The sequence below is a fragment of the Kogia breviceps genome, chromosome 13 (assembly GCF_026419965.1).
Source record: "Kogia breviceps isolate mKogBre1 chromosome 13, mKogBre1 haplotype 1, whole genome shotgun sequence".
Taxonomy (NCBI): Eukaryota; Metazoa; Chordata; class Mammalia; order Artiodactyla; family Physeteridae; genus Kogia; species Kogia breviceps.
The window spans coordinates 42,650,496-42,669,022 of NC_081322.1; the positions used below are offsets into that span (position 1 = coordinate 42,650,496).

Genomic DNA, 18,527 nt, shown 5'->3' on the forward strand with positions numbered 1-18,527 from the left:
CTAAAGTTTTTTTTTAAAGAAACAAAAACCAGTTTTGTTTGGAATAAGATTCTGCTTAGGTAGTTCTGTGAGATCATTTACTTTTAGTTCTCCTTTATCAGTAATACAGCATTGCATGATGACCACCTTGTCAGATACCTGCTTGGTCTGGAAGCTTCCAGGTACCCATTGTCAGTATTCTTAGCACTTGCTGAAGTATTAACACTCAGGCTTTGGTGGAGAGAGAAACTAAGAGTTAGAAAATCCATGTAACTTATTACCTAATTTGGTGGACAAAACACATATACACAAACCTGCTTACAGCAAGCAGTGTTTCTCAAACATTTTTGACTGCTGAGAAATAAAAATTATGAAATGTATTTTACATTTTGACCTAGTTGTTTCTTTCTCTTTCCATCCCCCATCCCCACCCCTAACTAAAACAAAATGTCTTGAAGCCGTCTTTACCTTACTATATGTACTGTTGTCATGTTTTCTATTCAGTTTCATTATTTAACCCCCTACGGATCAAAAGCTACCAAACTTTCAGAACAATACATAGGCGCAAGGGGGAGATGTAGTGTAAATTCCAAGTGTCGAACAGTGGACCAGCCCTCTTTTCCTCTAATTCAAGTTCTGCCTTTTTAGGAAAGCCTTCTCTAGCACCCCGAGGTTGCATCAGTGTCTCTTCTTTGAATCCTTTTTCTACACATACTTGATACCTTACTGATTTACACTGTACTTATTCAGTTGTCATACTTCAATAGTTTGAACCACCTGTTACTAAGGTGAAAATTTTAAAGTAAAAAAGGTTCCAGCAGCAGTGAAAATGCCATCACAAAGCTTATGTACTTTACTCTGTGGGAGAGATACAAAGTTAATCTTACCCAGCACTCTCTGTTTAAATGTTGTGCAAAAGAATGTCTGTGATTTATGTCAGTGGCTCTCTGGTTTTCCAACTGACAGCTTTATAATAATGTGGTATAATTGTATAGATATTGGTGTTCATGATGATACTTTGCTGTCAATACTATTTTTAATATACACTTTGAAGAAGGCAGAGAAATGTATTTAGATTTTTCCTTTAAAATTGTTAAATAAAAATAAATTAGCACCTTAAGAAGTAAGTTGCAGTTACCTGGAAAACTACTTATGTGGAAAAACTGATGCAGAATGAGTGAAGTATTATTTATATTTTGTTCTGTAATCTTATTATTTGGGGTAGATATCTTGTTTCACTAAGCAGACTAGAAGTAGGGCATAACAACATTTTAAATATTTTTTTCACAAAGTATCTGGAACACAGTAGCTGTTAAATATATGTTTATTGAATAAAGAGTGGAGTTTCAGTAAAGGGTGATCAGAGTGAGGTAGGGTTAATCTGGGAGAGTCTGGGAGTGGCTCTTGAGCCTGATTTGAAGATGGTTCTAACTGTGGATTAATAGAGGGGGAAAGGGCATCTCAGGGAGAGAGGATTGCCAACCTGCCTTAATTTTATCAGATTCTAGAATTCCTTGTGATTACCTCAGCATATTGCTAGGCTAGAATTATTGTCCAAAATTTAATTATTAACCAACTTTATCTATCTTACTTTCTAATAAATAGCTTGCCTTTACTACTGATAAACAGCCTTTTGAATTGAACTTTTCAAAAGAAAAAAGAAACTTTAGTTTTCTTTCACTCCTTACCTTAACTGTTTCAAAGAATGTAATGCTGTATGTTCCTTTCCTGTTTTTTTTTTTTTACTTCCTTCCATCTGCAGCCTCCTCTTGCTTCAGCCCTCTCTTTTTCTTTTTCTTTTTTTCTTTTTTTTTTGCCCCACCGTGAGGCTTGTGAGATCTTAGCTCCATGACCAGAGATCGAACTCAGGCCCTCGGCAGTGCGAACGAGGAGTTGTAACCACTGGGCAGCCAGGGAAGTCCCTATGTTCATTTACTTTCATAAGAAGTATATAATTAAGTTATTTGGTTAAAATAAAGTATTCTTAATCCTTTATTATTTTTTTGAGACATACACAGCCCTAAAGCTTACAAACTGGGATCACTAGTGAACACACTTCATTTAGTATTCCTGCAATCAGAATATGATTTCTCCTTATCTTGCGCAATACCAAGAACAGTGCAGTACAGGGCGAAGGTTGGTCTGCAGCCCTGAGGCCAGCAAAATGCAACAGAACTGCTCCCCTGTGCAAACGTTTGTGACATAACCTTGTGGAGAAAATATCAGATGCAGCCTTTTCTTTGAGTAGATTGCTTAGTAAGTGCCTGGGAAAACTCCATTAAAAAAGTGAGCTTTCATAGTTAAATTATACTTTTAAAAAACTAGTTTTTTTTTTTTTTTTTTTAGTTTAATCATTGTCAGTTTTACTGAGGCCCTTCCTGGCACTGTCCTTTATTTCTGAGTTGCAGAGAACACACCAGTTTTTACCCAGTGTTGCATGGTTTGCCTGAAATCCATAGAAAGAGAAGGAGGAATCAAATCACTGATGACCTTAACGGTCATTTTTTCACATACTCAAGGCATTTTTTATTATCCGTTCACATTAAATTAAAATATTTCAGCATTGTATTCTTGACTTATTAAGTTTTTCACCTCTGTTTTTGGTTAATTTTTATTTGTAGAAAATATTTTGGTTAACTGAAACCCAGTTTTACAATAAGGTTTTATTCTACCAAGCACATGATAAAAATAATGAAAGCTGCTTTCCATCTTTTTCGTCTTTACACAGCTCCATCGAGCCTCTGTACCTGACCTATGGAATCATATTTGCCTGTGGCTGCTCCTTTGCCTACCAGCCTTCATTGGTCATTTTGGGACACTATTTCAAGAAGCGCCTTGGACTGGTGAATGGCATTGTCACCGCTGGCAGCAGTATCTTCACAATTTTGCTGCCTTTCCTTTTAAGGGTACTGACTGACAGCGTGGGCCTCTTTTATACCCTGAGGGTCCTCTGCATCTTCATGTTTGTTCTCTTTCTGGCTGGCTTTACTTACCGACCTCTTGCTTCCAGTGCCAAAGATAAAGACAGTGGAACCAAAGGAGGCAACAGATTCTCCCTCTTTTCCAGGAGAAAGTTCAGTCCTCCAAAAAAAATTTTCAATTTTGCCATCTTCAAGGTGACAGCATATGCAGTGTGGGCAGTTGGAATACCACTTGCACTTTTTGGATACTTTGTGCCTTATGTTCACTTGGTAAGTATGCTTCTCTGGCTTTGCTGGTAATGGATATTATTATTTCATACACAAAAACTTCTTAGAAGAGCAATAGAGATCAGGTTGAAGTTGGCCTTAAATATTATCTTGTTTGTAATTCAGGGACTCTTGAAATTCAAGGTCTCCTAAGACAAGGTCATCACATCCATCAGATCATTAAAGAGATAATATGTTTCATGGTGTGCTTTGGTATTTTTAGAAAACGCCAAACCTACACAAACAAAAACAAGTTCTTTAAAAAAAAAAAAAAAAAAAGACTAAAATGTTGGAACAAATGTCATCAATACAAAAATTTGATAGGTCACTATTCCTTCAAGTGGCTTACAAATCATAATCAGGGACAAAGATGGTGCAATGATTTTGTCAACATCAATAAATTATTTTTCAACAGAAGGGTACAAAAATTAAGTAAATAGTAAAAACCAACGACCTTGACACAAAGAAACATTTTGTCTACTTGTGGGACACTTCTGAGAAAATGGAAATTCTACTCAGAGAATTATTTGAGAAATGTTAGCAAGTTCCAAATGATGGGAGAGAGCAAGGGTTTCATAGGAAATTAGTAGTTCAAGTGCTCAAGCACTTTATTATCATCATTATTATTATTTTTGTTTGATAGGTAAGAAATGGATTTATTTAGAGAGAAACATATTCCACAGAGTGTGGGCCATCTGAGAAGGCAAGAGCGGCCTCAAGCACTTTATATTGTTTGTTTATATTGCAAAGGCAAATTTTGGCCTCTTTATAATGAAATAAGAGTAAGCAGTGTCTAAAGTATTTGCCCCTGGCAGAATTTCCTCAAAAGTGTTTATTATTATGTTTCTTCCTTTTTTCTTACTGTTATGACTGAAAATGTATATACAGTTCAACATAGTTGATAAATGATCAACAAAAATGGTAGTGGGATAAGTTTTTCTTTTGTGTGTATACTGTGTGTGTGACTTGAAGCCTTTCTAGCTTTCAGTCTACTTTTGGACATCTGTGCAATTTTTCTTTAAAGTTCTGATGCAAGTTGGCAATATAGTTCAGAGAATTACTGGGGTCAAGGGGTCAGCTAGTAAACTACATCATCAGTCCTTTGTGGGTTCCTATGCTTAGTGCAGAAAGGAATTAGGTCAAGGAAACCCAAAGAGGGGTGGTAGGCATGTCCTGTATCTAAGATAATTTTGAATTCTCAATTCTTATTTTCTTTTTGCCAGAGGTATTGAGGAAGCAGCTGGGATGTGACCAGTGGGGAGGCAGGGAGAGGACTAGTTTTTAGTACTCTGAGCCACATGGCATGTTGCAGAGACTTGAGGTACTAGGTAAAATGACCTAGTATGTGACGCTTGTCACATATGAAGTCTCTGGCTACATCTTGATCTGATAATCCATTTTCACACTTCTACGAAGGCATAGCTGAACCATTTGAAGATATTTTTTAAAAAAATATATAGATCCATTGTGGAAAGATCAGCTTTACCAGTTACCTCTTCCATAGCTCTGTAGATCAGAAAGTGTTTGTTGTGTCCTTCTCAGAGATGAGTAGATTTTTAATTTTTAATTTTTTTTAAAATGCCTGCTGTTTTTTTTTTTTTGTTTTTTTTTTGCCACGCCCTGAGGCTTGCAGGATCTTAGTTCCCCAACCAGGGATTGAACCCAGGCTCTTGGCAGTGAAAGCCTGGACTCCCAGGGAATTCCTGAGTAGATTTTTTTTTTTTTTTTGTGGTACACGGGCCTCTCACTGTTGTGGCCTCTCCCGTGGCTGAGCACAGGCTCCGGACACGCAGGCTCAGCGGCCATGGCTCACGGGCCCAGCCGCTCCGCGGCATGTGGGATCTTCCCGGACCGGGGCACGAAGCCATGTTCCCTGCATTGGCAGGCAGACTCTCAACCACTGCACCACCAGGGGAGCCCCCGAGTAGATTTTTATTTTCTTATTTTATAGTTCTTTTCATTTTTAAAATTTAATTTAATTTAATTTTTTGGCCGTGCTGCACAGCATGTGGGATCTTAGTTCCCAGACTAGGGATGGAATCTGCACCCCCTGCAGTGGAAGTGCAGAGTCTTAACCACTGGGACCACCAAGGAAGTCCCCCGAGTAGATTTTTTAAAAAATTCTCTGTTACTGTAAGGTGAACACACTCAGAGAAATCTGTACGTCAGCTTTGCTAGTATGTGACATTTACTAAAGGACAAGTGGTAGGTGATTAGTTATTTCTGGTAATATAATTTGTAAATTAATTTCACATATATTATTTCATTTGACCTTCACAGTAAACTTGTGAGGTAGGCAAAATAATATTAGCTCATGTTTTACAGAGTGGAAAACAGATCCATCATTAACAGAGATGTTAAGTGGCTTCCCAAGAATCACATATCAGCAGAGCAGGGGCTGGTTCCCTTCCTCTGTGCTTACTTGGTAGAAAATCTAGCAGTCTTAGTCTGGGGCATATTGGCTCCTGTCCCTGGATAAACTACTAGATATGTCCATCTTGTTGAGGGGGATGTGAGTATACCTAAGGAAATTTAATAAATATGTTATTGGTCTTTTTCTTAAAGTAAATGAAATTTCACAGTGAGTAATGAGTTAGACGGTGTTATAGTTACTACTGTCATCAGGAGGCCGTAAATCAGATAGTACACAAAACAGTGAGGTCTCTGTTAACTCGGATAACAAACCAGGCCTTATTCTCTTTCCCTCCTTCCGGGCACGTTTTCTTACAAAATGTGTTGATATTTTTCATTTGGGATTTTCCCCCTTTTGAACTGTTATGGCACTAAAGCCACGTTGGAAAGGAAACAGCAGACAGTTAAATGTCATGCAGGCTGTTTAAATCTCATGTTTGATGGGTACACTGAGTTTGTCACTATGTTGTAATTTAAGGTTTGGATTACGGATACTTAATCCCAGGCTTCATGCAATGGGACACCACTTATTTTCCTCCTTAGAGGGGGAAAAGGTGTCTCAAATTTTTCCAAAGACTAGTAGATGTTCAATTCATGTTAAACCCTCTACTGGGTGTTGAAGGTTGAAGGGAATATGCATGTAAGGCATAAGAACCTGTTCTGAAGGAGCATAAAATCTAGTACGTGTAGTAATATAAACAATTATAGTTTATCAAGGACTTTTACATCCATTATCTTATATAATCTTCACCACAGTGCAGTACCTGTAATGTATTATCCTCATTTCATGGATGAGAAGAATGAGGCACTGAGAAGTTTAGAAACTTGCCCAGGGTCACAAGACACAGCAGCTGGTAATTATTAGTGTAATACTTTCATGCAAGAGGTAGTACTTACTGCATAGTGGGTAAAAGTAAAGGCTCTGAAGTAAAACAGATCTGGGTTTAAATGCTGGTTTTGTCCCTTACTAGTTGTGTAACTTTGGGTAACACACTCTAAGCATCAGTTTCTACATCTATAAAATAGGGATAAACCCAATTGTGCAGAGTTGTTGTAGGATGAGAGAAAATGTCTGTAAAGCATCTATTCAGTTCTGGTATAAAAATGAGAGTTATTTAAATTTCAGACAACGTGATTGTGAATTGCTGGTTTTAGTGGGGCTGTGGAAGAGTCAAAGGAGAAAGTGTCCATTTGGAAAAGTGGTTAGTACAAGCTTCATAGGATTGGAGTTGGTCCTTAAGCCTGAGATTTGTTGTTGAAACTGGATCCTTAATTAACTAGGAAACTAATTTAACTATCTAGGCCTCCTTTGAAGATTCTGAAATACAGTGAAGTGCTCTCATGGTTATGTTAAAAATCCTAAGATCTTTACTTATTTATTACATTATACATGATGATTTGAGAGAAAATATGTATGCTTTGTGGCATTCTTTTTCTCAGAGCAAGGTTGGAAGTTCTCTTTTAGTAGTTGACTTTTTTTTGTGTGTGTGGCACACGGGGCTCTCACTGTTGTGGCCTCTCCTGTTGCGGAGCACAGACTCCGGACGCGCAGGCTCAGCGGCCGTGGCTTACGGGCCCAGCTGCTCTGCGGCACGTGGAATCTTCCTGGACCAGGGCACGAACCCATGTTCCCTGCATCGGCAGGCGGATTTTCAACCACTGCGCCACCAGGGAAGCCCTAGTAGTTGACTTTTACAAATGAAGAATCAGGGCTTCCCTGGTGGCGCAGTGGTTGGGAGTCCGCCTGCCGATGCGGGGGGCACGGGTTCGTCCCCAGGTCCAGGAGGATCCCACGTGCCGTGCAGCGGCTGGGCCCATGAGCCATGGCCACTGAGCCTGCACTCTGCAATGGGAGAGGCCACGGCAGTGAGAGGCCCGCATACCGCAAAAAAAAAAAAAAAAAAAGAATCATATTGCTTCATGGAAGGGGTCAGTGATCTGTTTTAGGCCTATCCACTTGTAATCTCTATTGTAAGGGTATGGATCTTTTTTTTCTTCTACTGTTATTGAGATATAGTTGACATACAGTACTGTATAAATTTAAGGTGTATAGCATAATTATTTGACTTATATACATCATGAAATGATTGTCACAAGTTTAGTAAACATCCATCATCTCATAGATACAAAATTAAAGAAATAGAGTAAGTGTACAAATCTTATAGATCAATTTAGGTGAGACATAACTTTCTAAATAGCCATTCCCAGTAACAGCTGCTTTAGTTGTTGTGAATTGCCCATTTTGCCTGAGACTTGTTTTGTTTTGGTTTTCTGGATTAAGTTTTGTTTTTTAAATTGGAGTATAGCTGATTTACAATGTTGTGTTAGTTTCTGCTATGCAGCAAAGTGAATCAGTTATGCATTATAATACATATATCTACTCTTTTTTTTTTAATCTACTCTTTTTCAGATTCTTTTCCCATATAGGTCATTATAGAGTATTGAGTAGAGTTCCCTGTGCTATACAGTAGGTTCTCATTAGTTATCTATTTTATATATAGTGGTGTGTATATGTCAATCCCAATCTCTCAGTTTATCCCTCCACCCTTCCCTTTGGTAACCATAAGTTTGTTTTCTACATCTGTGACTCTATTTCTGTTTTGTAAATAGGTTCATTTGTACCATTTAAAAAAATTCCACATATAAGCGATATCATATAATATTTGTCTTTCTGTGTCTGACTTAACTTCACTCAGTATGACAGCCTCTAGGTCCATCCATGTTGCTGCAAATGGCATTATGTTGTTCTTTTTTACGGCTGAGTAATATTCCATTGTATATACGTACCATATCTTCTTTATCCATTCCTCTGTTGATGGACATTTAGATTGCTTCCATGTCCTGGCTATTGTAAATAGTGCTGCAGCAAACATTGAGGGTACATGTATCTTTTCAATTATGATTTTCTCCAGATATATGCACAGGACTGGGATTGCTGGATCATGTGATAGCTCTATTTTTAGTTTTTTAAGGAATCTGCATACTGTTCTCTGTAGTGGCTGTACCAGTTACAGTCCCACCAAAAGTATAGGAGGGTCCCCTTTTCTCCACACCCCCTCCAGCGTTTATTGTGATGCTGGCCATAATGGTGATGGCCATTCTGACTGGTGTGGGGTGATACCTCATTGTAGTTTTGATTTGCATTTCTCTAGTAATTAATGATGTTGAGAAGCTTTTCATGTGCCTCTTGGCCATCTGTATGTCTTCTTTGGAGAAATGACTGTTGAGATCTTCTGCTCATTTTTTGATTGGGTTGTTTGTTTTTTTGATACTGAGCTGCATGAGCTGTTTATATATTTTGGAGATTAATCCCTTGTCGGTTGCTTGGATTGAAGTTTTATTTTTAAAATAAATTTATCTATTTATTCATTCATTTATTTATTTTATTTTGGCCTGCGTTGGGTCTTCGTTGCTGTTCACGGACTTCCTCTAGTTGTGGCGAGCAGGGGCTACTCTTCGTTGTGGTGCACAGGCCTCTCACTGCGGTGGCTTCTCTTGTTGTGGAGCACGAGCTCTAGGTGTTTGGGCTTCAGTAGTTGTGGCACACAGGCTCAGTAGTTATGGCGCAGGGGCTTAGTTGTTCTGTGGCATGTGGGATCTTCCTGGACCAGGGCTCGAACCCGTGTCTCCTGCATTGGCAGGCAGATTCTTAACCACTGCGTCACAAGGGAAGCCCAGGATTGAAGTTTTTATGGCTCCTCCTTATCCAGTTTTTCTTCATTAGCTTCCAGAAACATAACATGCTCTTAGTTTTCCTCCTACCTCTCTATCACTCCTTCTTAGTTTCTTTTCTGGTTCCTTATTTTTCACCCTGACCCTCAATATCAGTCCTAGGGCTTACCCCTTGATCTTTTTCTCTACTCATTCCAAATGATGGTTTCATCTAATTTCCTATGTTCAGACATCATATATAATGCCAGTGGCTCAAAATTTATATTTAGCTCAGGCCTCTTTTGAATTCTTCACCAGCCTTTTATAGCCATCTGCTTACTTAATATCTCCACTTGGATGATAGTTAGATGTTTCAGATTTAACATGTCCAGCGCTGAAGTCCTGATTTTACCCCCATCCCCAAAACCTCCTCTGCCCTCAGCCATCCTTATCTCAGGAGATGGCAATTCCATCAGTCCTCAAACCTTGGAGTCATCCTTGGCTCCTATTTCTTTCATACCACACTCCTGATCCAGGCCAGAAATTCTGGTGGTTCTCCTTTCAAAATGTATCCTTCCCTGCCCCCTGTAGTCTGTTCTCTACACAGAAGCCACAGGTGTTCTTTCAACACACAAGTCACTCTGCTCAGAATCTTTGGGTGGTTTCCCATTGCTCTGAGAGTAAAAACTAATGTCCTTATAGTGGCCTACAAGGTCCTCCATGGTCTGGCCCCTCCTATCTCTGATCTCATCTGGCCCGGTCCCCCTCACTCACTCTGCTCTCGCCACTCTGCTCTCTTTGCTACTCAGCTTTTAGTGAGGCTCGCCCTGACCACCTGGTTAAAACCCCCTTCTTCCCTCTCCCCTCCACATACTCCCAAACCCCTCACACTGCTATTTCTTTTTCCATAGCGCTTCATACCTTCTCTTCTTTTTTTTTTGAATATATTTATTTATTTATTTGGGTGCGTTGGGTCTTAGTTGTGACATGTGGGATCTTTCTTTGCGGTTAGTGGGCTCTTCGTTGCACCTTGAGGGCTTCTCTCTAGTTGTGGCGTGTGGGCTCCAGAGTGCATGGGCTCAGTAGTTGCAGCACGTGGGCTTAGTTGCCCCGAGGCATGTGGGATCTTAGTTCCCCGACCAGGGATCGAACCCACGTCCCCTGAATTGGAAGGCGGATTCTTAACCACTGGACCACCAGGGAAGTCCCCATACCTTCTAACATGTTACATAATTGACTTGTGATGATTACTGTTTGCTCTCTGTGTGTATACCTCTGCTAGAATTTAAACTTCACGAGGCTAAGGGTCCTTCTCTGTCTTGTTCAGTGAATGAACCCAAGCATCTACCACAGTGCCTAACGTACAGTGAGTGCTCAAATATTTGTCGAATGACTATCTTATGGATAAGTCTAAAGTGACACCATATAAGCAGTATTCATTTTCTCTCCATTTTGATCTTTAAAATTCTCTACTTTGATACCAGAATGATGTTTCACATGTTATACCTATAGGACATGATGGTATTCATATCCATTCAACACTTAATCAATAAGCTCAAATTCAGCAAACCTAAGACTAAGTAACACTAATGCCATCTGTTGATGGGGAAAAGAGTTGATGTGTTTTGCTTTTGACCCGTAGCTTTATCTGCATGTTGAAATTGAAACTTTATAAATGGAAGAAATTTCTTTGTCTCTGTCACTATTGTGTAAGTGTATGGAAGGAGTGAATGGCTATCCCCATTAACAAGGAAAGCTAGACAACTGGTGTCTGCTCTACTGTGTAGCAACTGAAAATCTCGCAGAGCCTTGGGTGGTGTGTGTGAGAACAGGATGAGGATGCAGGACCAGAGCCTGACCACAAGTTTGCATTGCTTTGGTAGAGCACTGACCACAGGGCCACGTCAGCCGGATGACTGATAAATGCCTACAAATGACGATGATGCAACTCTTCTCAGCGGCAATGTTCCATCCTCAGTACAAGAATGATGACTTAGTTTTTATTGCTTTCACATCTGTCCCCCACTACTCGCCTTGAAAAGCTGCACCTGTGTTCTTTGACTCCAGAACATATGGCAGTCAAGTTTTGGTTTTTAAGCTCTGATCCACATAGTTCTCTGTCGGAGAGAAGATGACCGACTCATGCGTTGAAATCTGCAACATACATGTTTATTAGCCCATTTTGAAAAAACTCCGTAAGTTATAAGTGTGTCAGTTTTGTGGCAGATAGTAATTGTTCTCAAAAGAAACTCTGATCTGGTAGGGAAGATCCCACTTTTCTGAGACTGTGATTGAAGGCACCATCATTTGCCTGCTGACAGGGCACTTAAGTGGACACCAAGTCCAGCTGTAATTGAGAACAAACAAGTTATGTTTTTCTTTTTTAATTTTTAAAAATATTTATTAATTTGGTTGCATTGGGTCTTAGTTGCAGCACATGGACTCCTTAGTTGCGGCTTGCCAGCCGCAACTACTTGTGGCATGTGAGCTCTTAGTTGTGGCCTGCATGTGGGATCTAGTTCCCAGACAAGGGATCGAACCTGGGCCCCCTGCATTGGGAGCGCAGAGTCTTAACCATTGTGCCATGAGGCAAGTCCCAACAAGTTGTGTTTTATTTATTTATTTATTTTTAAAAAATTATCTTATTTATTTATTCTTGGCTGCACTGGATCTTCGTTGCTGCACGTGGGCTTTCTTTAGTTGCAGCGAGCGGGGGCTACTCCTCGTTGCAGTGTGGAACCTTCTCATTGCAGTGGCTTCTCTCGTCATGGAGCATGGTCTCTAGACATGTGGGCTTCAGTAGTTGTGGCACAGAGAGTCAGTAGTTGAGGCTCGCTGGCTCCAGAGTGCAGGATCAGTAGTTTTGGCGCATGGGTTTAGTTGCTCCACGGCATGTGGGATCCTCCCAGACCAGGGCTCAAACCCGTGTCCCTTACATTGGCAGACAGATTCTTAACCACTGCGCCACCAGGGAAGTCCCCACAAGTTGTGTTTTAAAACTAGAAATGAAATTTTGAGGCAAATAAGCCAATACATGGGACATGTAGTACCTCAGGAGATATTTTATGGCTTTGATTAATGCCAAATGCTCTATGGGTCAGTACTGGAATGTAGCTGTTAGACCTCACTGGCCAGGTCACCTCTGGCCATGTTGTGGTGACAGCAGGAATATTATCCCAAGCCAGAGCTCAGGGCACTGAGCCATGCAAATAGGAACAGCAGACATGCTTTCATCTCTTTTGTGGCTTCCTCAGAGGGGGGATTCAGGTAACATTTGTCAAGAATCTGTCCTGTGCTAAACATCTCCACAAAATCTCAGGTAACCATCACAAGGATGAGTGTACTAAGTGTAATAAATAACTATATACTTGGAGCTAAGGAAACAACTCTGCTAAGTTAAGCTATGCTTAGTCAAGGTCACTCACTGAGTTTGCTCAGAGCTGGGATTTGAACATAGATCTCAGACTCTAAGTCTCATGTTCTTTTCATAAAATAGTCTGCTGTTCCTTCATCGGATCCCCTCAGAGGTGCAGTGCTGCCTGCTGTCAGCCACACTGGGCCTGGACCAGAGTTTTCTTTGCCTTGCAAGTTTCCCTCTATTCTCTCAGAACGAAGCACAGGGACAGGGTTGGACCATCCCGGCCCTCAGAGGATGCTGCACAGCCACGGAGAGGACTCCTGAGGAAACAGGCTAATGGGGATGATGGGATACCACCTAACCTTTCTTCCAGACCCCACATCTCCTCTTTTGGTCTTTAGTACGTTGTGAACATGAGAAAACTGAATTGCTTTTCACAGCCTGTGACAAGCAGAACATGGAATATACATAGTTTTATGTTCAATTTTGTTTCCTACAATAAACATTAAGCATAGCAGAAGAAAAAATGGACACATATAAATTTATAGCAAGAGCTCTCTTATGTTTGATTAATAACATAAGTACTATTAGAGGAAAATGGAAAAAAGCAAATTGCTTGAATTTTAGAGTTATATATAAACTCTCTGAGGCCACTGGTGGATCATTAAGTGTCCTGAGAAGGCCCTAAAAGCCTTGGAAAAGCTGTTCCTTCTCTCTTGTTTTTTTTTCCCCCCAGCTATATCTGTAATGTTTTTCTTCTTTTTAAAATGAAGTATAGTTGATTTACAATATTATATTAGTTTCAGGTGTACAGCATAGTGATTCAATATTTTTATAGGTTATACTCCATTTAAAGTTATTATAAGGTATTGGCTATATTCTCTGTGCTATACAATATATCCTAGTAGCTTAATTATTTTATACATAATAGTTTGCACCTCTTCATGTCCTACCCTCTATTTTGCCCCTCCTCCCTTTCCTCTCCCCACTGGTAACCACTAGTTTGTTCTCTGTATCTGTCCTTCTGTCTTGTTAATGTGCAAATTTCACCAGGTCTTTTGTTTTTAATTGTCTCATGTTTTATTTGTTAAAATATAATATACATTTGAATAATCTCAAAATTTAACTGTAATGTGGATATTTGCTTATCCCTCAACTCATTGTATTAATATCAAATTAAAGTTTGTGCAAGTTTGAGGAACCTAAATTTAGCTGATAAGGGTTCTATCATGATTTTTATATCAACCAGAAAATAAATTGTTATGATAGAGGATTAATAGAAATAGAAATTTTAATTTGAAGAATCTTCCTTTGTGAGGCTACACCTGGACATTGGCTTTTACCCCACATTTACCAGGTGGCTCTGGTGAGGGGAAAGAATTATCTGATCCATTGAGAGTATATTTCTGCTAGTTTAACCTTATCTCTAAGTTCTGACACACCTCTTTGGAAAAGCACTCACAGACACCAACTCCAGGGATTACAGAGCACCAGGAGAAAAGGCCACTTTATGTACTTATGCTGTAGGGAAGAGTCTTTAGATCCAAAGAAAGTTTGAGGGCTGCACATCTCTTATGTATTAGCTCCCAGATGCCCTGCACTTTCCATTTTCCCCACTTTCTAGCCCCATTATCTGTATCTAGTTTTTTTCACCCCTCTACTTGTTGGCAGCTCACTTGGAATCAGAAAGTTTATATTCCCTCATAACAAATTGGAGAAAAGCTCATTTAATGGTAGGTAGTGCCTACTATTTGGAGGCAAAATTGCAAACGTGGACAACTGGTGTGCAGTTACATAATCCAGCTGTGTCTGCATCCATGTCAAATCCAACTGATTTATTCTCAGAGTAACATGACCAGAACAACTGTGGCATTCAGTCTTCAGAGCACGGTTTAAGATTCTGTATGCCCAGTCCTCACAGCCATGCAAGGGTTTGTTTTAAACTATAAGTTTCTTTTAGACACATATAGTATTTTTTATTTCCCACATGTTTAATTAACATGTAGTTTATAAGAAGCTCCCACAAATATTCTCTCTCAGGGCCACCCTATGAGATGGGCAGGATCGGTTTCCATTCAACAGGAAAGGAACCGGACTTGGGGTTGTTAAAACAACTTGCTTAGGGTTGGAAGGCCGGTGCCTGGTGCAGCTGGGGCTTGAGCCTGGTCTTCTTAAGAGTGTGGCTTTGAAGTACGATATTTAAATGCCTGCAAAAAAAAAGTAGGACAGTAATTTAGGCGTTGAAGGGATTGTACAGGTCATTTAATTGCACTTTTCTTTTTTTTTAAGTCTGGTAGAAGGACTAAGACACAGAAAGGTTAAGTTGCTTGCCAAAAGTCTCATAGTTATAAAAGTGGCAGAGCCTGGTGTAACATGCAAGAATATCCGTGGAAAATGAATGGAAGCGTATCATAGCCTGAAGTGTAAATGTGTATGTAGTAGAAACTGAATCATTAGAGGAATGAAGTTGTCTCACCTTACATAACTCTAATCAATTTATAGAGTTCATTTCCCAATCGGGAGGTTGCTTCCCCATTTTGACACAGTCTGGTTCTTCAAAGCTGCCAGTAACAGTTGTACTGGCTTTGTCGTCTTTCTTTCATGGATATATTTAGAGCTCAGGGTTATGGTTATTGTGTGGCAGAGCCCTGAGAATGCAGGATTCATAGCAGAATCCATGTAAACCAAAGGTTACTGTATATTGGACCAGGACTGGGCTGCTGAGCTGACCTCTCCTGTTGTGTTTATCTTGTTCATTGTAAGGTTCTGACAGGAGAAGAGCCTTGGCACCCATTACATGCCCTCAGCCCTGGGTTGATGATTGCAGAGTTTTGGAAACATTTTAAAAATGATTTCCAATGGAGTTGTATAATCTGAAGAGTTGCCCTATCTCTGTCTTCTTGGCACTGCAACCAAATAAAAGAGGCAGAGTTGACATTTTAATTTTGTTTTTAGCCTGGACACTAAACACTAGAGGCTAAAGTTTCATTATTTCCTCCCTCCCTTCCTCCCTCCCTCCCTCCCTCCCTTCCTTCTTTTTGTTCTTGATTTGGTTTATTATTCTGATTATTGTTACTTTAACACTTGTTAGCTATGCAGAATGATCTGGTAGTTTGCAGAATAAAAAGTAATCACATTGCTTTTTCACCAAGATTTTTTAATTTAAGTAATTTTTGTTCTTCTATTTTTCATTCAAAAATAGGCTTATAAAATTTCTTTGACACAAGAATATTTCTTTGTACAGTGTATTAACTTAAATATCAGAATTAACCATTAAGATTCCCTGTGTGCTGATTATATACACATGCACAACTCCTATATTTTTTCCCTATTATGTGGTCTGGAAATGTTTTGTTTGTTCACTTATTTTCATTTCATTTCATTCAGTTCATCCCAATGAACTTCCAGAAAGAAAAGAATATAAAGGTATTTCCTTCACACATACATTTTCTTTTTTTTTTTTCTTTTTTTTTTTTTTTTTGCGGTATGCGGGCCTCTCACTGTTGTGGCCTCTCCCGTTGCGGAGCGCAGGCCCCGGACGCTCAGGCCCAGCGGCCACGGCTCACGGGCTTAGCCGCTCCGCGGCATGTGGGATCTTCCCGGACCAGGGCACGAACCCGTGTCTCCTGCATCGGCAGGCGGACTCTCAACCACTGCGCCACCAGGGAAGCCCCACACATACATTTTCTGATTCAACTTTCACAGCAGCCTTTTATGAGGAAAGCAGTGCTAATACTGGTTTCTCCCACTAATAGATAAGAACCTTGACCATCAGAGAGGTTTTATTTTGCTCAAAGTGGCGCAGTCAGTGGCAGGGATGTTATTAGAATAGAATTAGAATGGGTTATTCCATTCTGTCACTGTTGTATTTTCTTACACATATGTGACTTCCTCTAATTACAACTCAGATGTACAGATTCAGGTCGAGCAGATTCAAGCATTCAAGTGAATATCTGACAAATATTCACTGAGCACCTGTTGGGTGCCTCTAGGTGTGGGGATGCAGTGGTGAGAACAGACGTGATCTCTGCTCTCACGGAGCTCAATAAATAAGCACATAAATAAACAAGGTAGTTTTCACATAGCGATATTTTCTTTGAAGAAAATAAAATGAGATGGAAGGTGATGGTGGGACGTAACCTTACCTTGTAAAGTCAGAGACAGCCTCTTTGCGGAGGTGCCAGTAGGTGCCTTCTCTCTATGAAGGGCAGCATTAGGTATTTGGAAGATACAAAAATGATACAGCTTCCTATTGCCCTCAGGAAGCCTATGACATGGAATTTCTCTAGTTTCCATCTTTACGGCCAGCCAACAGTTGAAGAATTTTTTAATTCAACTTATTTTTATCTGATATATTCAAATCTGCATGTTAGAAATTTAAAATTCTTGCATAGGACCCAAGTGTTGCTTTTTCTCCAGATACTTCATTCACGACTTATAACTTCTGATAATACACTACAGTTTCTCAGTTCTCATGTGATTATTACAGGAGTGAATAGGCATCCTCTCTCCATCACTTTATCCCCACTTTTTTTTTTCAGATTTTTTTCAATGGTGTCTATGCTTTTCTTGCTTTTCTAACCTTGCATTTATTTCCCTGCAGATCTCAACATCTGCTGAAATTTGACTACTCAGGTTAGTGAAAATTTGCCCATTTATCAGTTTTGTGCCTTAGGCAGTATTCACCAGCATTCTCCTACTTGAGATGAATAAGGATCTTTACTTCTCTGGCCACTTGTGTGTGACTAATTAATGGCGAAGTTAAATATCTACAGAACATTTTCATCAAAAAAAGCTAGCCGGGTTGTTTTGGGGTTTTTTTGGAATTTTTTTCTTTCGAATTGTAATACACTAGCATAGGAACATGATAGGAAGACATTACATAATTAATACATGAGAAATCTAGAAAATTATTATTTACAAATAAACTAAAACAGAGCTGCTGCTTTTAGTAAGGTAGAGTAAGTTTGTCATGTGTTCCAAATTATATTTATTTAGCCAAAAATAAGTATTTACAAATAATTCAACAATAGTTTTTAGAAGTGATGCATGGTTTATTTTAGAAGTGATGCATGAAAATTATCCCTAGAATGTAGGCCCCAAACTGCTAAAAGATTTAAAATTTGTGGGGGAGAATGAAATCCACAAACATTTAAGAATATTTAATTTTAACTTAAGTTGAAAAGCAGCAGTAGTGTATTTTTGTTAGGCCCTTATCCTGTATAATGTATTCAATGTAAGTATGGGAAAGGCTGGTGAAAACTGTGGATTAATCTACAAAATACATTGGGGAGTTTTGTGTGGGGAGTGTCCTAACACCTCAGGAAATGATAAAGAAGAACCAGGTAAGGTAGATTAGACAAGGGTAGGGACAGAGCCTCCTCTCCGTTGCTCCATCCCCAGAACCAAGCATGTTCCTGGCACACAAATACTTTTTGACCAGTTTGAGGCTGAGCTATAGGTTGGTTGAATTGCTGGAATGTGATGTCTACTAATTTCCCTACTCGTGACTACTTTTCATTCTAATAATACTTTATGTTCTTCAAATTCTTTTTTCTTTGATTTTCAATATACAACCCCTGGAGATGAGAACAGTTTTATCTCCATTTTATAGGGAGAGGAGTTAGTTACTTTTGAGACTTTCTCTGGCCACATACAAATAGTGACAGGGTGTGGTTTAAAGGTTAAATAATAGAAGTAAAAGTATGCTTATCTAGACTAGTGTCAATGTGGAGTAATTTAAAGATACGGAAATGGGTGGCTCAAGGTACGTAGTCAGAGCCCTGCTGAGGTGAAACAACACCTCTTAGGCCTTGTACCATCTCCAAAGCTGCTTCCAGGAGAATGGGATACCTAGGTGACCACAGCCCAATAAGTAGCCTAACAGATGACCCACACTCTTGACCCACGTACACATCTGTGCAATTTAAAATATTGCC

At 39.6% G+C, this 18,527-nt stretch overlaps 1 protein-coding gene across 2 annotated transcripts in view; it reads left to right on the forward strand.

The window, feature by feature from the left end:
• Positions 1-18,527, forward strand: part of SLC16A10 (solute carrier family 16 member 10) — a 134,096-nt gene that overhangs the window by 92,180 nt on the left and 23,389 nt on the right. For both annotated transcript variants that reach the window (XM_059083622.2, XM_059083623.2), the window contains exon 3: positions 2,708-3,170. In XM_059083622.2, coding sequence (XP_058939605.1) covers positions 2,708-3,170 — 463 coding nt within the window. The remainder of the gene's footprint in view (positions 1-2,707; positions 3,171-18,527) is intronic.